Below are 24,633 nucleotides of genomic sequence, written 5' to 3'. Positions count from 1 at the left end.
TAAATATTCATTGTTCCAGAAAGTGTGGGACGTCACTGGTAAAGTGACATATATGTACACCTAGTGATAATGCCTTTTCTTCTTCAAGATGTGATGTTGACGATGCATGCACGCGTTTGTCGCTATAGTAAATATTCATTGTTCCAGAAAGTGTGGGACGTCACTGGTAAAGTGACATATATGTACACCTAGTGATAATGCCTTTTCTTCTTCAAGATGTGATGTTGACGATGCATGCACACGTTTGTCGCTATAGTAAATATTCATTGTTCCAAAAAGTGTGGGACGTCACTGGTAAAGTGACATATATGTACACCTAGTGATAATGCCTTTTCTTCTTCAAGATGTGATGTTGACGATGCATGCACACGTTTGTCGCTATAGTAAATATTCATTGTTCCAGAAAGTGTGTGACGTCACTGGTAAAGTGACATATATGTACACCTAGTGATAATGCCTTTCCTTCTTCAACATGTGATGTTGACGATGCATGCACACGTTTGTCGCTATAGTAAATATTCATTGTTCCAGAAAGTGTGGGACGTCACTGGTAAAGTGACATATATGTACACCTAGTGATAATGCCTTTTCTTCTTCAAGATGTGATGTTGACGATGCATGCACGCGTTTGTCGCTATGGTAAATATTCATTGTTCCAGAAAGTGTGGGACGTCACTGGTAAAGTGACATATATGTACACCTAGTGATAATGCCTTTCCTTCTTCAAGATGTGATGTTGACGATGCATGCACACGTTTGTCGCTATAGTAAATATTCATTGTTCCAAAAAGTGTGGGACGTTGCCAGTAAATTGACATACAGCAACTGATAATGCTTTTCCTTATAAGAGAGTTCATGGCGCGTGTGTGCTGCAGTGGATATTCATTATTACAGAAAACCTGGAATGTCACCAGTTAATTGAAATGAAGCAAAGAACCCAATCTCCAAGAAGCCATACGTACGCTAATTCCTGAACCTTTTCGCATATGAAAGAGCAACTTTCAGTGCAATTTACGCACATTTTGAAGATGGTTTTGGAAACAATACTACGCTACTGGTTGGATTGGCCAGGGCTTCACAAAGTGGATAATTTTATCAGTCAGCAGAGAATAATGCCTTCAGAATATTGCTTGAATCAACACCTTAAACATGTGAAAAGGTTGAAGAATTACAGTACACCTGTATTAACAACACTGATGATGCTTTTCCTTCTACAAGAGGTCATATGGTATTCAATAATATCTTCATCATTACAGAAAACCTGGGATGTTACCAGTAAATTTACATGTCTGTAGGTTATGCTTTGAATCTTTGTACAAGAGGGTCATGATTAGCATGAGTGCATATGTACTGTTCATGGACATGTGGTCAGTAAATATTTTTTATTTCAGACAAGGCTGGTATACATGTACATGTATGGGAGTGATAAATTGACATGCTCTGGGTTTGAACTCCTCTGCCACATCCTAGATGGGGCCTCTGTGGCTCAGTTGGTTAGCACGCTAGCGCAGCGTAATGACCCAGGAGCCTCTCACCAATGCGGTCGCTGTGAGTTCAAATCCAGCTCATGCTGGTTTCCTCTCCAGCCGTAAGTAAGTGGGAAGGTCGCGGCAACCTGCGGATGGTCATGGGTTTCCTCTGGGTTCTGCTCGGTTTCCTCCCACCGTAATGCTGGTTGCCGTCGTATAAGTGGAATATTTTTGAGTACGGCATAAAACACCAATCAATAAATCCATATCCTACACGTGTTGAATAAATATTTGTCATTTTAGAAAGGTAGGGGTTGACAAAAAGTCGTTTAGAAAACTAACCAGAAGCACACAACTTGCATGCAGTCTAGCGGCTGGCCAGTGGGTTGTCTGAAGAGAAAGTTGACAGCCTGGATTTTTTAATATGCATTTACCAGAATCATATTCTACCAAATTGACAAGACTTTTTCTTCCAGTAGAGAGCCACATCTGTCATCAACCATGAATCACAAGTATACATCTGTGTGACACCCATACCTTGTTTTCTTCAATTCACTTTACCTTCCAGTATTAAAAGAAAAAAGATGGAGCTGCATATGGTGTCAGCATTATTACATGCATGTAATTATGAGTTGTTGTTGTTGTTGTTTGTCTCTGTCTGTTAATCTGGTTGGTAGAGCACATAATATAACTCCCACTTTCCATACACATTTTCAAGTTACTTTTACTATGTACCTTATGTGTTTCTAAGTCTGATCCTTACTTTCTCAGTCAATTTGCTAGTTTCTGTATCATTGTTTTGTAAAACTCTTTTTCCTAAGTCATGACTTAAACAATGGTTGTTATCACATGAAACTTTTCTGTTTGTAGTCATGAATTGTTCATTGTTTTTGTGAAATTATTCATGTTTCTTCAGCCATACTTTCTTTATATGTTGATTTTGATGCTCCGTTAAGCCTTAATTTTCAAATTATTTGACGAAACCAGTTCCCAATAGCTAGAATTTGAATGATACTGTATTACAGTGTATAAAGCATGGTTTTAATGAACTCTAGTGACTTTTGTACTAAATCTGTGTTTGTAGACGCGACCTGTTGACAGATGCTGAAGCTCAGGAAGTTGAGGGTTTATTGTTGGCAAAGAGAGAAGATGGAGACGGACATGAGGAGCCAGACAAGGTGCTCCACTCGGACCCCTCGGGTATGACAAAAATTAAATATTAATACTCATTTAACAAATTTGAATATATCTTGGTGGAACACAGACAAGGTGCTCCACTCGGACCCATCAGGTAGTACAAAAATAAAATATTAATACTCATTTAACAAATTTGAATATATCTTGGTGGAACACAGACAAGGTGCTCCACTCGGACCCATCAGGTATTACAAAAATAAAATATTAATACTCATTTAACAAATTTGAATATATCTTGGTGGAACACAGACAAGGTGCTCCTCTCGGACCCATCAGGTATTACAAAAATAAAATATTAATACTCATTTAACAAATTTGAATATATCTTGGTGGAACACAGAAATAGACATTTATTGAAATGTTTCTGAGAAAGCCAATGTTTGAATCCAGCCCTAAAAATAGCAGAAATCTGTATCAAGATTTATTATGCCATGCCAGTTGTAATTGTTGTTTTACAGGCGGACTAAAACTGTTTCTGATTGTCTGAGGAGAGTATAAAATTAAAACTTGAAAATCATCAATTTGGTAATTTTTCTTGTTGAAGACATAATTACATGTACATTATAAGAGAGCGGGTAAAAAAAATGGGGAAAAAACAAAGATCAAACAAAATAGAAAGATGGCTTTTTAGTTGTCTTTTGTTTTTTAAGTGTTTTCTCGCCCGTAAAACACAAAGTAAAATTAGTATTATCTCATAGTGTTGCACACTGCTTTGTGGATGTTGTAGTTGTTGTAGTTGTTGAAACGTGAATCACATTGTAAAACTCAGAACACCAGTAACAACATGCTGCATTTTAAAGCAGTGATCTTAAGGAATTGACCTATTGTGTTCTGCATGTAAGGTTATTGACGCTGTGTGGTGACTAAGTTAGGCAGGATGTAAGTACTATGTGATATCTTCTAAACCTAGAAACTTCCTAACCCTAGCATTGGAAAATACATTCTGTTCAGGCTTTGTCATGGTAGATGTGTGTAAAATTACATAGATAATTTTACTGATCAGAGTGGTCAAGAGTTTTCTCCCTTACCTAGGCAATGTTGCATTTGGTTAGTGTGATGTTTGTCTGTAAGTCAATGATTGGGGAGATAGAAATACGTGTACATCATTCTCCCTACATGGATTACCCTATTTCTTCAACCTTTTTTCGTAGTCTGTCAGCAACCTGCGAATGGTCATGGGTTTCCCCCAGGGCTCTGCCCGGTTTCCTCCCGCTATAATGCTGACCGCCCTCGTATAAGTGAAATATTCTTGAATGCTGCAAACAAATCAACCTTTTTGCATATGAAAGAGGATTTTTCAGTAAAATTTATGTTTATTTTTAATTTGAGTTTGGATGCAAAACTACACTGGTTGGATTAGCCAATTTCAAATAATTTTATCAGCCTACATAGAATAATGCCTTCAGAATATGCTGGAATAAACAGCTTGTAAACATACAGAAAGGTTGAAAACTTACAGTAGTACACTTACAGTAGTACACTCACGGTAGTACACTACACAGTAAAACATTAGCATATGTATGACATAAGTCAATAAGAACAGTATATTTCTTATTAAAGTAAAGTGCTTATTTAGTATTGATGAACTCCAAAGCATTTTAAAAAACTTTAAGTTGGACTATTTATAACATGAAGGTTTTGGTCATCGAATTAGTATGATGACAAAATTTGCATTGTTTTGGTTTATTTTAGTTTTATTTACTTTATTTATTTATTTATTTTTTTTATTTTTTTATTTTTTGACCAACAGGAGACCAGCCATTGGAGATGACAGAGTATGAGTATGGTTTTGCAGAAATCGAAGGTCTCGGAAGTACAGACGATGAAGATGATGACGAAAACATCGTCAAGAAAGTTGGTGTTGTTAAATTCAGCAGGAGTCCAATCAGGGTGAGTCACTCGTATACACGTATTTGTCCAGTCAGAGTGAGTCACTCATATGCACATACTTGTCCAGCCAGGGTGAGTCTCTGGTATACACATACCTGTCCAGTCAGGGTGAGTCCCTGGTATACACATACTTGTCCCGTCAGGATGAGTCTCTGGTATACACATACTTGTCCAGTCAGGATGAGTCTCTGGTATACACATACTTGTCCCGTCAGGATGAGTCTCTGGGATACACATACTTGTCCAGTCAGGATGAGTCCCTGGTATACACATACTTGACCCGTCAGGATGAGTCTCTGGTATACACATACTTGTCCCGTCAGGGTGAGTCTCTGGTATACACATACATTTACTTGTCCAGTCTTGCAAATTACGTGCATGCTTTGAAAGGCGAGGTCCCACTTCTCGTGGTTTCACGCCTGAAAATCTGATCTTGCATTCATCATAATCACTGGTGAGTAACAAGGGAGGTAATTCAGAGAAGGCCTAGTGGTTAAGATATTTGTTTTCCAATCACTAGAACAAACAGGATACAGGTTCAATCCTTGCCTTCAACAGCTAATTTGTGTATTCCCCTGCTTTCACTGTTGATGGAGCATTGGTGGCCGTATGCAGTCATTGACAGTTGTGGAGTCATAAGCACGCTCCAACATTCCCTAAAGGTCTCCTGTATTTCAGGATTATGGCATGCGGGGGAAAGTCTATAAGTTGGCATAGGTGGATGGTTTAATCTGTTTCTAAACCCAAAGCTGTGTGTTGTTATTATTGTATAAGAATTTCTTGAGTATAACATTCAAAAACAGTCAGATAAATAAATAAATAAACTGGTAGCAAAAGAAGCAACATTTTTCTCACGGATAAAAACATCATTGGGGTTTATTATTAGTTTACTTCAAGACATTGTCCAGTAAACCCAGATGTATATGTTCTAGAGAAAAGTGTTGACTTTCCACTGTTGACTTTCCCCTATTGATATCTAATACTGTTAAATTAAACCTCAGATGTGTCATCTCGATATTGCCTGAGCGCTCCAGGAATCCAGCTGTCAATCCTGGAAAACTAATGTACAATTATGACAAGGGTCTGTTGTGTCATTTATGTAGGAGAAATCACTTCTAACTGTCAATTCTTGAAAAATTCCATTTCAAAACTAGTGATTTCTCCACTACATAGCTAACTTACAGTATGCAGATATATCATTTCTGTGTAAACTTTCAGCTAAATTCACTTGTAGTGCACAAAAAACATTTTCTGTCACAGAAAAAAAAACACATAGTCATGTGCATCTGCCAAACTTTTTAGGTATTTTTTTCTATTTTTTTTATAGTATTTACACCATCTCATTTTTTACCCTCATTTCTCAAGTTTTCTGGATCCAGACTGTAAATTACAGCTTATCAAGTACTTTGAAGCTTCCGTCAGAGAGGTTAGGACCAAGACTGCATGGTTAGACAAGCAGGCCATAAATCCTCATAAAACTTCACTTCTCCAAAAAGAACAAAAAATGGCAGACATTTGCAATTGCATCAGTGTTTTGGCACAGAGTTAATGTCAGGTTACACCCAGACCCCCTCATTAAGAGATTGACCCATGTTAATGTAGGATCAGAAAAAACAGGCTCAACAACAAACAGGTAAAGCGACTAAAAGCTCAGACAAGGTTTTGTGCAATAAAGTGACCCAGTTGTGGCAGTATTTTTTGTTAGTTCTGTAATATTTGGAGTATCCATGGCAACATGTACAGGTTCTTGTATGTGCATATTCGAGCTTTAGTTGGCTTTGTGTGAAATAAGGAATTTCAAAATTGTCTGTTCCCATTTAACTCTAAATTGTCATTTGCTGTAATTGTTGCATATTTTTAGCTAATTATGTAAACTCTGAGAGAATATCACACGTTCGTGAATTTATTGATACCATTCAGCGTTGGCTTGAACACCATTTTGTAAGGACGCATTGATTCACTTGATAATGATACTTGAATCTACAGCGAGAATTTATGGCTTTATTCAGTTCAATTTTTAATTCAAAGTTGTAATCTCCTATAACTTGACAGCCTCCAAATGCCACTTCAGTAGGGTACATCTAAGTTCCTGATTTCATTTTATCTTTGACATCATTATAGTTCTTGGATAGATTATGGAAACAATGGAAATCCAGTTGAGGCCTTTGAAGCGTAGAGATTGAAGCATAGACACCCTACAAATCTGTTAAAAACAAACTATAAATCTTCAACCTTTTCAACCACTAGAGCACTTTTTAAGTGGAATTTATGCACACATTTATTATGAAAATGAGGCTAAAAATTTGTTTGTGTCACGTAAGATGCAGAGTTCATGAAACTGTGCAGATTATTTCTCTGTACCGCATATTTCTCTCAGAATGTTTCAAAATATTGGTCACAGACGCAGTCGAAAAGGTTGAGGAATTAGGGTATATTTCTTTTGAAACTTCAGGACCGGGTTTCACAAAGATGTCGCACATGTACGATAATCGCACAAAAAGGACAATGGTACGGTAGTAGTGATGTACAGAATATCTTTTGATAAATATACAATAAAAAGTTGCTGCTAATTACTTTCATTGTAAGTTGCCTTTATATTGGGTTTTCTTGCAGGTAATATTTTGAGTAGCAGCATAAGCCTATAGCATGTAACATACATGTTTTACAATGTAATTTTGTATTTTACCTGCATCAGTTTTGTTTTGTTTTTGTTTTTGTATGTCGAAAATAGAAAATTTTCTCGCATATTATTGGTATTTTTACGGTAAACATGGTTTTGAGTCAGACGAGGTTGTTGTGGTATAGTGACTGTAATTTGCTTGCGCATGTACCAAAAACGTCCTGGCCTGCGCTGCGCCTGAACATGGAGGAAATGCATGTGAAACTTCAACCTTTGACACGCCTACAAACATTTCTGAGGGAATGCCACAGCTTACCACAATTTTCATTGGACTTCGTAAAAGAATTCAAGTTCCTGTTACACAATCAGCCATAATTCCTTGAAATCTACCTGGCTTGTTGCAGTCGTGTTTTTGTCAGAAGCAATAAGTGTTTTTTGATTCTGAGAGGATACTTTTTCAAGGAAATATTTTCTGGGAGGCACCAGCTGTAAACTTCCTTGAATTTTTTTTTTCCCTTAGCTTGGCAGTTTATTTTCTTGGTGCTGGTATGTTGGGATTGCCAAGTCAACAAACTGCCAGCTTACCAGTACTACATATTACTCTAGTGGCTCTTCTGTAAGACGAGCATTGGTTCGTATTTAGGTCGCCCAATGTCAAGACACCACAGTGTATAAACATTTACAAAGTACCTTTGAACTCACTATGTGTACACCTAAAAATCAAAACTTAAGCTATTATGGAAATATGGTAAGATCAGATATCTCCAAATGTCCTCAATTTAGACCTGTCTTAAAACATTTTCATGCAAGAGGTGTACTTGAAACTTATTGATTGGCTGTGCAACAAATATTTGGAAGCATTTTGATAGAACGACGAGGTGCAAAGAAATAATTTGTAGCACCATTTATTTGGAGATTGTGTCCTTAGTGATACAAAGAAATCATTTTCACAATAATTATTCCACTGAAGAAAAGCAGTTTAGAGGTTAAAACGGTTGAAGATTTACTGTAGTCTGTTGTTTTGAACCCTTTACCGTACTCTTGATGACTGTTTGTCTTTTATAACTCTGAGAGGCGTTCTCGTGCTAACCTAACATATTTCTTCATCACTCACAGATAATTTGCCTGTAGTACTTAGCTTAATTGGAGGTGTTTATTTGAGGGAACAGGACTTGGCACTGGCATGCGATGTCGAACACAAGCTGATAAAATTAGACCCTGGCTAAAGTTAGCTAAACAAACAATCGCCAGCTTCGGCCAGGCAGGCACCTCACTTGTCTCAGTGTACCCCCCACACACGCACAGGTTTTCACAAAAACGTCTGGCGCAAAGCTTGGCGGATAATCCACCAAACCATCACGTTATAATCTCACAGAAAGTCTGCGTAATCTCATTAATACTTTCCGATGAACCCATGCACGCATGTATCAGACTCTTGTCAAATATCAATCAACGGTCTTGACAACCAATGAAATCTTCACATAGTCATTAAGGCTGAGGAATTCGACCAATCTCTGACCTCGCTACAACATGTGGCCATGCTTTTCTGTCTCTGTCTATCTCTAGAAACTTTCAGACTGTGTGTTGGCTTAGTATGAAGTTAGTGCTCATTATTTGTGGAACTGAGAAGCCCATGTTTCCCTGTTCTCTGACCATAAGGCTGGTTTATACATATGTATAGGCCTGGTATTTGACTTTGTTGATCCTGCTGAAGTCTGGTATAGTATTTATGTGGAGCTGTGGAGATTGCTGCAGATCCTATCTTAAGGTCAGCTCCTGATTTATCCTTACAGATTTGACTGAAGACAAGTTTTTTTCTTGACTTCAAAGACAAAATATTCTTTAAGAAATTGCAGGTTTGTGCTGAGAAGGTTTAACATCTAAAATCATAATCTCATTCGTTTTTTGTGTGCTGGTAGAGCAGATCCATGGCGTTCTTGTGGTTTTTGTGTGTGATGTATATCTCAGAAACACATTTCAAGATTTGGTGAAATTTTCACGTCACCACGATATGGCTGAAATATTGTTAATGTGGCATTAAGCTGTTATCAGTCATTCATCTTCACACACGTGGGACGTGGCTAAAACTAGCATCATGAGCATATGAGATTCTCTTTGACTGTATTTCTCAGGTAGTGAGTGAGTATACATGTGCCCCTGTCCTTACTTGTTTAATACAAGAAATACATGCATATGTACTCAGTGCCAATGTGACCTTGAAACCTGTCATTCAAGGCAAAGCAGTTTAAATCCAAGGGGCCAAAACAAAACCATAGTAAAGAAATTCATGCAACTTTTATCATATCATAGAATTATGTGTTGATGGATTGTTTTTTATAGGGGGCCACCGCGGCTCACTCGGTGAGTGCGCCAGCGCAGCGTAATGACCCAGGAGTCTGTCACCAATGTGGTCCCTGTGAGTTAAGTCCAGCTCATGCTGGCTTCCTCTCCGCTGTGGGAAGGTCGTGGGTTTCCCCCAGGCTCTGCCCGGTTTTTCCTCCCACCATAGTGCTGGCCGCCGTCGTATAAGTGAAATATTCCTGAGTACAGCGTAAAACACCAATCAAATAAAAATAAATAAATAAGTCTTTTTTATATTCCTAAAAGCTTAATTCAGAGGCTGTTTTTCTGACTGTTGCAAATGCTGGGATTCATTGAGGATTACAGAGATGCAGTTGTCTCATCTTTTACAAAGGGAAGCAAAGCAAACTCATAAAACATTGTTGCTCTCTGCCTGTTTGAATAACATCATCTATGGCAAGTTATGATGACAGAAATTAATGGTTTTGTTATTCAAGTAGTTAGAAGGCGCTACAGTTTTTGAAGTTGCAAGATTTGCTTCCCTTTGTAGAGAGCCAGAGATCCTATTAAAGAGTGCTGAAAGGGTAATTCCAGAACCAATTGTCTTACATGTTATGTAGCACTTAACACCTGTCTTGATGTTTTTCACCTGTGATTTGCAGGTGTTTTGTACATACTCTGGGGAAGAATACGACCGTCGTAATGAAGACATTGACCCTGTCGCCGCCTCGGCAGAGTACGAGCTTGAGAAGCGGGTGGAGAAGATGGAGGTGTTTCCCGTGGACTTGGAGAAAGGTAGGCCTTTCTAGCTGTGTTGGAAACTTAATGTAGACAGAATGTATCCCAGAGAGGTAGTTTTGATAGACTCTGACCACTTGTGTGATTGGCCAAATGCTGACAGACTTGACATCGTCATGACTTCTCATGTACGATTATTTACTTCTCATTGTAAATCTGACCTTGACGTTGTAAGTATGATCTTGATTTATCTGACCAGTCTGATATCGCAAAAGCCAGAAATGTTCAAATATTGTTAAAATTAGGTTCATTTATGTATTTGACTGTTTTATACTGACCTCAAGAATATTTCACTAATACGATGGCATGCAGTATTATGGTGTTAGGAAACCGGGCAGAGCCTGGGGAAACCCACAACAATGCACTAGTTGCTGGCAGACCTTCCCACGTACGACTGTACTGGAAACCACTAAATTAGCTTTGACCTTGACGCACCCTCTACTCTACTAAATGTGATCTCAAAACCCATATTGATCTCTGATCTCACGACCTTGAAACCTGTTTTCAGGCCCCGAAGGACTGGGGTTGAGTATTATCGGTATGGGAGTTGGAGCTGACTCTGGTCTGGAAAAACTGGGGATTTTCATAAAGACTCTGACAGCGGGAGGGGCTGCCCAAAGAGATGCCAGGTAAGTCGATAAATAATCAGTGGAAAGTCACTGGGAAACCGTTTAACCTTCCTAAAGGACTTATGATTAGATCATTCTGCCTTTAACCCTGAAGTGGTGTTTTGAATGGAGAACTTTCGCAGCTGAAGTACTTCAGGTCCAAGCTGTGCAGTGGATTGTGCGTTCCTACCTGGGCGGTGGAGATTGGTGGGCAATCTGTTAACGTATCAGGGCTACTCATATGTGTGTTCAGGCATGGGAATTTTCCTCCAGTTGGCTGATTTCAGAGCTTTTGGTTAAAAATTCGAAATAAAAAAAACAACTGATTTCATCAGATTATATGATTGCTAATGTCGTTGGGTGGTACACACATGTAGGGTAAGATATTTTCAAACTTTCTTGAGAAACGACCGTTTGTTGGTATTGTCTGTATAGATAAATTTTCCGCAAAGAGTTTGTTGTCTTCAACACATTGCCCCCATGTTAAAGAGAGGATGTCAAAAAGTTGACCGACAGACAGACGGAGTTACATATTAGTGAGGCGGCATATTTCCTATTCCATGAGGTGACGCTGGGGTGAAGCAAGGCCTTGAGCCATTGTTATGCGTACATCAAAAATGGATTGCTGCACAATGTCATAATGATATGCATCATCTTCTATAATAATGTCGTACTGGCCCTAATGTGATGTCATGATAACCAGCGTGGAAATGGAACGTTTGATGTCAGTAAAAATGAGGTCAGGTCCTGCCGCCTAACGTTTACCTGGTCTTGATTAAATGTCATATACGATTCTACACCAATGCTATGTCATTGTTATCTAGATCACATGACTAGCTCACGGTGAAACTTTCAATACTGGATAATAATGGGCTGTGTTTGTTTCCCTTGATGCCAGATGATTGTCTTATTCTTCAAGCATGTGGATCTTTGGACTTGTGAAACCTTTTTTTTCATCATAATAAATTGTGTTAAAAATCATCCATCCACATGTGGAAGTGAGAATATAGAATTTGATAATGTACATTCATGTGTATGTAAGGTTTTTGGGATCAAATTTTGAGGTATTTTGCCATGGGGAATGTTTACTTTTGAGTCCAAGCTGTGTAGTCAGTTGTTCATGTCCACCTTCACAGTGATGTTTTGTGTTCAAACTACTTCTATAAAAATGGCCTAATATTTTGATCAAAAAAGTGCATTTTTAGAGGATAATAATGGCCTTCAAATATTACTTTTGGTGCAGAAACTTTCCGAGGAGGATATCATCCCACCTTCCAAACAAACATCAAATACCTCTCAAAATCTGGCAAAATATGCTACTCTTATTCCTCAACATTTTCGCGTATGAAAGAGCAACTTTCAGTGCAATTTATGCATATTTTTAATTTGAATTTGGAGACAAAACTACATTGGTTGGATTGACCAATTTCAAGGCTTTGCAGAAAATATGATTTTATCAGCCTTCACAGAATAATGCCTTCAGAATTTGCTTGAATTAACACGTTGTAAACATGTGAAAAGGCTGAAGAATTACAGGATGTAGTCAGGGGTGGAATTGTAGTTTGTTAACCAGATTACTCGATCCATTGCTACAGACCAGCGGTCAGTTGAGATTGAACAGGTGCTAGGGAGAAGGTACCTGATTTGACAGGTTTCAGTGTATTCCCATGTGGACGCTCACGGATATGTAGGGTATTTACGGCAATCTCCTGATTGACAAACAGGTACCACATGTCCATATGGAGTTGTTGTTGTGGTGACCAGTCCCAGATACATTATCATTTAGAGGCTCCACATGAGGGAGGAAGTTTTACAGATTAAGTTAAAGTTTATAAAGGAATTGTGTAACAGTATGGCAAGGAAACCCTAAGTTTTAAAGAGTTATATTTTTATGTGTTTTTGATGTTTTGAAAGTATTGTTGAGGACATGTAGATAAATGTTAGGTGACATTGAGAGTGTTACAGTGACCTGAAACAGGGAAAACATTGTATTAAATGATATTGGGTCATTTGTTGACAGTATATGTGTAAATTCCATGTCTAGTGTAAACAGTATGTTGTGCTTACATTTTTCTGTAAAGAAAAAAGGTCAAGATGCTTGTATCCTCTAAACTGAGGCTTTTTCCCAAATAACTTCTTCTTTTTAAGTGCATCAAAATTTCATAACTTTATGGTAGATGTATTTTCTGTGTTTTAACAGAATTAAAGCAAACTGAGTATAAATTTGTATTATAATATTTTATGTGTCATTTATTATGAGAAATCGTGGGGGGGAAAAATACATCATTGTTTCCAAATATAATTTTTAACAGTCATATGGTGATGACCTAAATTTTGTTAAATTTACTTTACTTTTTTGGCTGTAATGGGATTCTTAATAACACAAAAACACAAAATAAAACACAAACATGAATTGTAACTGCACAATCTTGATACCTAACAAAATGCAAACAGTACCTTAATTTTTCAACTCTTGAACAAACAACATTTTGAAATACTCTGACAGAACCATAGAATGTAGAGAAAAAATCTGCGCAGCTTGGATCAAAATTAAACTTGGATCATGTGACTCAAGTGAATTGTTTTATCATCATTTTCATAATAATTATGTGCATACTTTCCACTGCTAAAAAAGGGCTTTGGCAGTCGAAAATGTTGAAGATTTACAGTATATCATTATTTAATGTGGACCACACCCAGTGTTGTGTAATATATGTGCATGTTAGCAATAAAGTGAACATGTGGTGGGTATAAACTGACCGCACATGTGCTGTCTGGAGCAATGAGGCCTTGCATGAAGAAGGCTTTAATAGACAGATGACTGGCCTGGTTAAGGAGACTGGCTGGGCTATAAACAAGGGTGTGGGTGGTAGGGGGGTGAGGAGGGCCAACAGGCTGGCTCAACAGGGCTTAACCTAATAGGATGAAACAAAATTGGATGCCTATAGTTTGAAATTTTAACTGCTGTGGACATCGAGGATTGAGAAAGCTGCCACATATATACATTAATGAAGATATTAATGAAGATATGAATGAAGATATGAAGCAATTATCTTAATTCAACCGTTTCAGCCTCCACTGCAACCAATATTTTGAAAGATTCTGGGAGAACTATGGGGTTTAGTGAACTAATTTGCGCAGTTTTATGAAACTTGCATCTTTAGTGATACAAACAAATCATTGTAGCATCATTTTCATAATAATTGCATACAGAAATTCCACTAAAAAGGTGCTTTAGTGATTGAAAAGGTTGGCAAAAGTTAACTTAACAACAGATTTAAGCCTGAAGACTTATGTTTTGATGTTTTTTTGTATGCATTTGAGTGTATTGATTTGGCCAAAATAAAGGTTTCTTTTTTCTTGGGGGGTGGGGGGATATATTAAGTCTGTAATAAAAAAGTTTATATGTGTATATCACTATAGTTTAATAGTTTAGAAAACAATAATGAGCAGAAGTTCTTTCATTCTCCATGTTAATGTCTGTGATAATATGTATGTGTCCAGTAATAATTAAATATGATATTATTTCCTTCATGCAAGACAACACCAATTTATAGATTTATTTTATGAGCAGAATGTATCTTTTTTTTTTTAATACCTTAGGATGATGTGAAAAATAACACTGAAAAAATGTGTTGGAAAATGTGGAGTGTAACAGCAACTCTTCCTCTTGAAGATATATTTAGGTGTTTAGAAAATCGGGGAAAAACAGGAGAAAGACAGTAACACTTACCCTGATTCTTCTAAAGTTTGGGATAGGTATTAGTAGTGCTGAAAGCAGAAGATTACATTCCTTTCCTAGCCATTTGGAAAAGTAAAAATATGAGCATGTTGTTCATTAGATGCACTAACCATGCAAAGAAAAAAAAAGAAACTAAATATTTTTGCCACAGTTATATGTATTCTGGCTGAAAAGAGCAGACCAGATGTCCTAAGAATTAGAAGAAATAGGGTAGGTTATGAAGTAAAATTCATGGCGGCCTAAGATCTAAAACCATAATCATTCATTCATTCTTGTAAAAATCTCCAAGATGATTAGACCCTTTACAGTAATTTTGAATGAGAGACAACATTATCACATATATGGACATATTATTAAGACATTTACAGTACTTGTAAAACTCCACATCAGGAGATGCTATACTAGAAGAAGCTGGGATAAGGAGATAAGAGTGTGGGGAGGGGGGAGGGAACTAGGGTAGACAGATGTGGGCTTAAGCCTGTGTGCACCCGCTTAAAGGGTATCAGTCCTGCCAAAGGGGTACAGAGGCAGCTGAGTAGAAACATTGGAGCTAAATACTGGACTTCATCCAAATGGCCTGTCTACTGTCTGCAGAAATTATTGAAGATTTTGCATAGGTAAGATATTTTCGAGGAACACTGGTTAAGGAATTTTTGTTAAATATGAGTTAGTAGTCAAGCAGTAAGCTATGTAGAAGAATACAAACTAGGAAAAATGACTTACCCATGGCTGAGTTGAGACATTGAAGTCTTTTACAGTACGTGTATGTTGCACTCAACAAAACCAGGACGTCTGTACACGGCAGAAGTCACGGTCTCCGCTGGGCACTTTTGTAGGCATTAGTTGATTTGATTTGCGTTTTGGAAATGTGATTGGACATGAATATTTGATCACTGGATATAGCATCATGGTAAGACATCCCCACAGTACCTTACTTTCTCATCTTTTTCTCGTGTGAAAGAGGAACTTTCAGTGCAATTTATGCACATTTTGAAGTTCATTTTGGAAACAAAACTACATTATATGAATGGGCCAATTTCAGAGCTTCACAAAAAGTGTAATTTTATCAGTCAGCAGAGAACGATGCCTTCAGAAGATGCTTGAATCAACACTTCGCCAATATCCGAAAATGTTGAATGATCACAGTGGCAAAAGTTCGACTTCCACTGACATATCAAGTGATATCATTGCCAGTTCGGAACATGTGTCACACTTTCTCAGTGGTGTTCAGTAAAAATGGGTATGAACTTTAAACTGTTTTGGTTTAAAACTGGTGCACAAATTAACAACACTGCCTGTTGTTTGCAGAAATGAATGTTTAATGTTAGAACTAAATTGGAATGTTTTCAAAAGTGGCACCAAAGGCATGTATAAGCTATAAATGTACACCTAAACTGTGCTTAGCTGGCTGTCAATAACATAGCTTATATTATATGAATGCTTTCATGTTAGACATCATCCAGTGGGTTGATTATATGTACCAGCATTGCTAATGTGTTGTAGCAACTCCAATGAAAGGTACTAGATGTTGCATTGTGAGGAAATAGCTCAGTTTATTTTGAGCCATTTTCACAAGAATGGGCGTAAAATAAACTCGAATATCAAATCATTATGCAGTGGAGATTGCCACATACCATACTTCAACATAGTGCTTGGAAACAACACGGTTGGTAAGATTAGTCTGCTCTCCAGGTTAAGAAATTGGCAAATCCAAACAATGTAGTTTTGTCACCAAAAATTGGCAAATCCAAACAATGTAGTTTTGTCACCAAAAAAAAAATTACAAATGTGCATATATTGCACTGAAAGTTGCTTTTTCATATGCAAAATGGTTGAGGAATCAAGGTAAGTTGTCAGCAGAAGGTTAAGCTGTCCTTTAGAATATATGGAATGTACAGATAATTGATGAGCACCTGCACTTTGCCCATTCATGTCCTTAAGGGTGATTGACTTGAACTTGATGCTAGTCATGAGTTGTGTAAGTACTCCTGACAGCAAGGCTATGTATTGGTACGTGTGCACCCTGTCTGTCTTTATGTGGCCTGGTGATGAAACATTAGCCTTGATTTTTGAGGTAAAGGAAACATGTTATTGGTTGCTTTGGATTATGGATTTTACTGGTGCAGGAAGGAAGTATACAGGGAGTTATAACCTAATTCGTCTAAAATTTTGGACAGATTTTAGTGGTGTTGAAAGAAAGATTATTACATTTCTTTACCAGCCTTTTGGAAAAGTAAAGATATGAGTATGTTGTTCATTAGATGGTCTAACCATTTGAGAAAAAAGAAACTCAATATTCCTGATACAATTATGTATATATTGCCTAAAATGAGCCGACCAGGTGACCATCAAATTAGAATAAATAGGGTATGTAGCATCCACAAACTCCTTGCACAAATAAACATTGCCAAAATTTCACAAGATCTGTGTAAATTTTGAAATAAAGAGACCAATAAGAGGACTCTCAACACGTTTGGAAATAAACACACACACACAAAAATTTTAAACTGCCTCTGCAACCAATATTTTGAAGCATTCTATGAGAACTATGGGGTGTTGAGAAATAATTTGTATAGTTTTATGAAGCTTGCATTTTTAAAGCCTCTCACCAATGCAATCACTGTGAGTTCAAGTCCAGCTCATGTTGGCTTCCTCTCCAGCCATACGTGGGAAGGTCTGTGAGCAGTTTGTGGATGGTCATGGGTTTCCAACGGGCTCTGTCAGGTTTCCTCGCACCATAATGCTAGCAGTCATCATATAAGTTGAATATTTTCTTCAGTACTGCATAAAACACCAATCAAATAAATTAAAAAAGTAAATATTAATCTCAAACCATTTGCCCACATTGTTACATGACCATTTTCAGATGTTTCAGTATTTACTCTGTACAGCTTTCAGTCATTTTGGCAAAGCTGGTTTGGTTCTTTCTAAGAATGACTGATATTAATGTCATGCATTAAAACTCACACCACAGAGAATGTTTTCTGGAAAGGCCAGTCATTCATCGCTAGAAACTTGTGTGTAATTTGTACAAATTACTGGTTTATTTCAGGAATTTGGTTCTCAATTATCATGGATATTCATTCTCCTCTATGTGTACAGCACTGTGAAGAATACTCTTTTTTTTTAAGTTTAGCCAACAACAACAGCCTTTAAATTCTCTTGTTTGTGTAATGGGGGAAAAAGCATTTGGAAACCTATTTACAGCCCAGTGACTTACGACCTGACTCAGTTTTCAAAGCCTAAAGTTTTCTGGCAGACACAAGATTATGTTTTTACCACAGAGCATCAGAAGCTAAAATGAGCCTCCTGAGGTTTTGCTAACAGAGCCCGTTTGACTTCACCGCTTGAAAAAAAGGCTCGAAATATGAAAAACACCAACAGCTGGCATTATATGTATCACTCAAGAAGTTTAACAGAAAGATGAGTGCAAAATGGTTTCAGTTTTTTTTTTTAGCATTCCTGTATTTTGCCTGGAAAAGACCGTCACTGCTTTCTGCTGCTTGCATCATCATGATGTTTCTCAAAGCACCTTTGTTGTGAGATTGAATAAATGAATGATTACGGCTAAATGCCACACCGGCAATATTTCAGCCGTATCGTGGCGATACTGAGATTGATGATGGAAACCTAATTAGAATCAGAACTACAAACATTTTACAAAGGTTGACCTTTATGAGAAACATTTTCTCCAAATAACTTTGTATCGGCTTATTTTTTTCTTACTTACATTTAGGCAACACCAATTTTATTTTTTGTTTGACTGGTGGCCCGACACTAAGAAATATTGTCAAAACTAGAATAATAATGAAAGTGAAAATCCAGATTTCATTTTTGTCAGATCTTCAGCTTTGTACGGATTTCCTGCGTTTTAAGCTTTTACAATCATGTCTTAAGCAGGGAAAATTGCTGGGATAAACCAAACATTCTCTAAATCAGATGATTTTTAAGTTTTATTTTACGTTTATACTGCCCGTGAAACTAAAATGTCATTTTGTGTGTCCTTACTGCATTCTGAAGGAATTTATCATTGCAAAATACTTATTATTACAGAATAAAAACTTTACACAAACCACAAATAACAATAACGTGAAATTCCACCCATGGCTTTAGTTGTACACTTTGTCTAATTCTGAAAGGTTTATTCATTTTAGACAGGTGTTCTGAGGCTTGTGAGGAATGTAGCACGATAGCTACAACGTAATGTATTTTACAACATTTATATGCCTCTAGAAATGTACAGTTGGAAAGTATCAAAAGGATGTACCAGATTTCGTCAAAAATTTTCAAGTTTTATTTGCATTTTAAGTTGTCTAATGAACATTATGATGTTAGAATTGCTTTAAATAATTATGTTGTCAAAATTAGTGTTTGTTATGTGTGAGTAAACATGAATGTACTTACCTGATGTGTGTAATTAATGGATGTTGATGATCATTTGTGATTTATTGATGGGACAATCATGAACAGTCAATACCCCAGACTTATTTACTTGTGCCCCCCCCCCCCCTCCTCCCGCCCCCCAACCCCAATAGGGCAGACTAATTAATACCACATTTAGCCCATTAGGGAGCCCCTGGTTTGCTCCTCCTATAGGCTGACTGTCTAAGCACCTCATCTCCACCCTGCCCTTTTGCCCCAGCCTAAACACCCAGAGGGAGATTTGGGGGCATATGTTAGACTCCAGTCTCTGCTGGGTATTTGACAGACCCCTGAGGGCAGGGTTCCAAAACCTCAGGGGTGAGGAGTTAAAGTGCATGTATTATATGTACCATAGTGATTATATTAATTTGTGGGACATTTATTCAAGTTGATACAGTAATCAAGGTTGGGCTGGATGCATACCCAAGTGTACCCATTTGTTTGATTACAATTTGCGCCTGTAAACAAACATTCTGATCACAAGTACAGTGTGCATGTAGATTATAACACTACTCTAATTCTTCTAATTTGTGGACAGATATTAGTAGTGGTGACAGTTGTTTGGAAAAGTAAACATATGAATAGGTTGTAAAAGCGAAGGTTATTAGACATCCAGGTTAGCAACTAAAATAGAAAAAAAAGTAGAAAAGTGGCCTACTGGAACGGGAGTAGATCAGTATTATAAAATTTTCTATTTTATGTTAATATGTTCTTCATTCGATGCACTAACCATGTGAAAAAAAAGAGAAACTCAATGTTCGTGCTTTAGTTACATGTACATTGGCTAAAAAAAGCAGACCATGGTCTTAAAAATTAGAAGAATTAAGGTACTAAATCTTCAACAGTTTTAACCTTTGAAGCACCAAAAATTATTTGTTTGTGTCACTAAAGATGCAAGGTTCCTAAAACTGCGCAGATTATTTCTCTCCACTTGATTATAGTTCTCTTGTAATATTTCACAGTATTGAGTTTGAAGAATTAGTGTACTCCAAGCCTGTGGTCTATGTGTGTATGGTGTACAGACCCGCTGTGTGTATCGTGTACAGACAGAGGGTCTGATGGCTGATGGCAGATAATGCTGCTTGCACACTTCACCAATCCACATCTCAGTACCCTTAAATTTTCCTTCACAGAACATAAATTTCAGTGCTAATTAATTAAACACATGTAAAATGTTTTTTACTCCGCATTCCTCCATTGACATAGGGTCCACCTAAACCTAAAATGATGTGTATCTCTCACATGGAAGAGTTTGTCTTTAACTTGCCAAAATCCTGTGAACTCAAGGTTCTTCTAGCTGTAAAACTGGCCATCATGATGTACAAGCATGAACATTCACTGCCTTGTGTTTTCACCTTATTCTCGCCACGATATGGCTGAAATAATGTGATGTGGCGTTAAACCATGATCATTCATTCATTCATTCATTCATTCATTCATTCAAACAATGTTCAAAGAAACAGAGAACCTTGTTGCGCAAACAGGCTGTTTTCTTCAAAATTGGTGTATTAATCTACGGTGCTATTTTCTAACTAAGGAATTAGTTACTTAGTTAGGAATTACTAGTATGTGGACAGTATTAGTCATCATAACCTGAGCTATTCGTGTGTGGCAAGTTTATCTCTGTCAGGGAATTGATTTTCATCTCCAGGGGTTAAAAGTCATGCTCTAAAGTAATGATCGCCTTATTCTATTCCATGGTCCAGGCTGTAATTGCATATTTATTAGCAGTAATGAAGGAAGAGGGAGTCTAGATTAGCCCCTGTTATTCATGCTAACAGGTGATTAAAGGCATGGCTTTGAAATTAAGGGAGTGAGGGGTAAAAAGGTGCTGCCAGGTCAGGAGTTTAATACTCACTATTGCCAGTTTGTTTGGTTTTTGTTTGTTTTTTTTTTGCATGGGGTGGGGGGCGGGTGTTAAAGGAATTTAGAGGCTGCAAATGGAATTCATGGTACCCTAATTCCTCAGCCTTTCCATGTACTAAAGAGCAATTTATACACCTTTTTAAGTTGATTTTGGAGACTAAATTGGTTGGAACGGCTAGTGTCTGGGCTTCACAAAAAGTATGATTTTATCAGTCAGTGCAGAATAATGCTTTCAGAATTTGCTTGAGTAAACACCTTGCAAATATGCGAAAAGGTTGAAGAATTACAGTAGTCATTTTTTATGTAGTATGTCCTCTTGTGAAATCCCATCTAAATCGCAGGATGCAAAAACTGTAGCACAGAAGGTTGATTTTGTGTAGTTGTTTTGGGAAGTTGTTTGTTCATTTTTCACTAGCCACAAGTACTACAGGTTGAGGTTATTTTCTTCTTATCCTGAATGCAACTCCGTCGTGTGTTCGCACACAGTTTGAAGTTATTATGTGATTCATACTATTAAAATGTTCAGTATTTTGTTTTCGGGATTTTTAAAGTGCAGGGATATTAAACCATATTGTTTAATTGAAGATGTATAGTACACAGTCTCCCACTAATGTGATCACTATGAGTTCAAGTCCAGTTCATGCTGGCTTCCTCTCCAGCCGTACATGAGAAGGCCTTCCAGCAACCTGCGAATGGTCATGGGTTTCTTCCCACCATAATGCTGGTTGTCATCATATAAGTGAAATATTCTTGAAGGGTGTAAAACACCAATCAAATCAAGAAATAAATACTGTGCCTAATCTTTTCAAGCAACTGGCCATTTTCATTTACGCTTGTACTGTATGCTTCACCTTCATGAATAACATTTGTTTGACGTCACCAAACCTTAGTTATTTGCAAGCCTGAACATTTTGAGTGAACTCACTTTTCAGTATTTAGTTTTTTTTAATTTGGTATAATTATGAGTCAAGCTGTTGCAGAATTCAAATTAATGATTGTAGTGGAAGGGTTTAGATAACTGATCAGTTTCTGGTGGTTTCCTATAACACCTCTGTCTTTCCTTTCAAATCAGAGTTTGATTTAGTGTTCAGATCTTCCTGTGACTCAGGCATGACTGTAAAAGTGCTCCCTGAGGAACCATTTCATGGTCATGGTGGGGAAGATTAGGGGCTTGAGGGTACAGACCAAAGTTATAGTAGTTGCTATAGGCTGTTCAGTGCTTTCTGGTGTCTAACGTTGTAGAAGTGTGATTTTCTTAACAAATCTGTACTGTCAGAGAGGTGCGTCTACATCTATGGCAAATATGCTGTAAAATATTATTTTTGGTGCTGAAACATACATAATAATTCTAAACGAGCCTTTTCTAGAATTATTAGAATTCTCAGAATGCAATAAATTGAGCGAGTTAAGTCATGGACCAAGATTTTAGATCATTTAGGGTATGCTGTGTTTGCATTTCTGATTGCACAGAGACTTAACTCTCTGAATGTCATGAAACACTTCATTAAATACGCTTTTTTTCGATCACAAAAGTAGATTTTCAGAAGCAAATAAATGTTGCAATTATTATTTTCAGTGCTGAAACATAAAATTTTCCAGTAGAATTTCATCTCATGGTCCAAACAAACCTCAAAACACCTGTCTAAAGTCAATAGAATTCTCAGAATGGACAAGTTAGTCATGTATGAAATTTGTGGTCATTTAGGATAGGTGTTAGTGTCATCAAAATGTAACAATATTTGTGTTACAGGTGTTGTGAAAATACACGCATGAGCATTCATTTGTTAACTTTGTAAATGTTGACCAGAAAAAGTTAAACATACACATGTATGTGGAACTTGAAATGAAAATACTGCTCTAGTGGTATGTGATATATTTTTGTGTGTGTGTGTATGGTTAACATTAGTCGGTCGAATTAAACTTCTTTGTAGTTTTATTAAATAAATTGTAATATAATTAAAGTTTGAATGGAAAAATTTTTGAATGAATGATCATAGCTTGACACTTGTAATGTAAGTGGGTTTTTTTCACTACTCTATTCGCTATGCGGCATGTGTGAAAGTTACGTGCTCAGTACAAAGTCCAGTTTTGTGGAGATGAGAGAGGTGATAACAGAACAGATGGTAAGGGAGATGAAAGGTCCAGTCCTGGTCAGTTTGCATTCTCTACTACATGTCCAGTCTGTCTCCAGTCTGACCAGTGGGAGGGGTCAGCTAGGTCTAATGCAAATAGTCCCAACAGTATGATTATCTCTTTGTTTCGTGTGTAATTACTGAACGGAAGCCGATCAAACCCCACAATATTGATTTCTGACCAATTTTAGACTCCAGAATTATAAAATTAATGCCCTCCAGTGTCCAGTTCTCTTGATCTCTGGGACCTTTTAATGGCTTGGTTTGTGCCCAGCTGTGTGATTCATTGTCCACTATGTGCCCTTGTGTATTCCCCCTGTGTTCCTACAATTGACTGGCCCTTTCAATGAACGGGCCTGGCTCATTCGGTTTGGTGGGTCAGGCAAGCTGTGGCACTGTTTCTATTGTTGTTTTCCATCCTCCCTTTGGGGATGAATGGAACTGGCCCTTTGCATATGCCAGCTGATGCTACAGCACTTGTTAGGAGTGAAGGGAAGGGTAGTGGAGTCTGAATGGCCGGCTGGTGTGTGTTGAAACAACAGGCTATACTATCTGACATTTAGACTTCCATTCAAGCTGGTGGTGCCACTGCTAATAACAGGATTTTATTACAAAGATGGGAACACAGTTATTACTAGATTCTTCCCATATTGGGTAAGCTGGCAATTTAAATTTCCTATATTTTTTTCTTATTTTCTTTAATGTTTTGCCGATACACAGACCTGTTACACAGATTTCACTCTGTGATTTTGCATTCTCTTTCAGCCTTGTTGTTGTTACAATTATTTTACTGATTTGCTAAAACTTTAAAATTTTAGAAGATCTAGTTTTTTCCCATGTTAATGTGCTTCTTGAGTCCTAAGAGAAGCTAAGATGAAATGTGAAAATGATATGAAAGATACCCTGGGGAACAGAGCTAACGCCACGATTCAGGAAGATTTATGAGGGATAATACCATTTATCTCAATTACGTGATGAGGGCTTATAAAGGAAATCTTCGACAGTTTCTGTAAAATTTACCTGATGACCATATTCCTTATGTGATGACAATGAATCCGGCAGATGTGATGTTATTTGTTGCTATACCTCAGCAATGGGGGATGCCAAGCGTTCTTGCATGACATAACAGCGTTTGAAACGACAGAAAAACCTTTGTTTCTGTACTTTCCTCCAAAACCAGCAACAACAGTTTTAAGGCATTGTCAGTTCCGCGATCAGTCAGTTGATCAAACTTTTAACATCCTGTCTTTTAACGTGTGGCATGCAGTTTGATAACGAATATACAACAATAAAATCAAATGCTGACTAGATGAAAATGTGTGATGTTGAAGGAGTATCATAATTACATAATTGAAACTCCGTTCTTTTTGGAATTTTTTTGTGGATCTGTGAATTGTGTGTTTTTGTTTGTTTTTAGGATTGAAGTGAATGACCAGATCATCGAGGTTGATGGGAAGAGCCTGGTAGGAGTTACCCAGGCTTATGCTGCCTCTGTACTCAGGAATACTAGTGGGAAAGTCAAGTAAGTACAACCTTTTAAAACTCCTTCCCGTCTGTATCAAGACGGTCCAAAGCTGTGAACTCATTT

General features: G+C 37.4%; 1 protein-coding gene across 1 annotated transcript in view; it reads left to right on the top strand.

Moving 5' to 3' along the window:
- Nucleotides 1-24,633, top strand: part of LOC135464534 (neurabin-1-like) — an 85,506-nt gene that overhangs the window by 36,447 nt on the left and 24,426 nt on the right. Inside the window, exons 3-7 of the mRNA XM_064741959.1 lie at nt 2,554-2,669; nt 4,417-4,556; nt 10,140-10,272; nt 10,784-10,904; nt 24,463-24,567. Coding sequence (XP_064598029.1) covers nt 2,554-2,669; nt 4,417-4,556; nt 10,140-10,272; nt 10,784-10,904; nt 24,463-24,567 — 615 coding nt within the window. The remainder of the gene's footprint in view (nt 1-2,553; nt 2,670-4,416; nt 4,557-10,139; nt 10,273-10,783; nt 10,905-24,462; nt 24,568-24,633) is intronic.

This window comes from Liolophura sinensis, chromosome 4 (genome assembly GCF_032854445.1).
Source record: "Liolophura sinensis isolate JHLJ2023 chromosome 4, CUHK_Ljap_v2, whole genome shotgun sequence".
NCBI lineage: Eukaryota > Metazoa > Mollusca > Polyplacophora > Chitonida > Chitonidae > Liolophura > Liolophura sinensis.
Note: the sequence above shows the minus strand (reverse complement) of the source record. Positions and strands in the feature narration are given on the sequence as shown.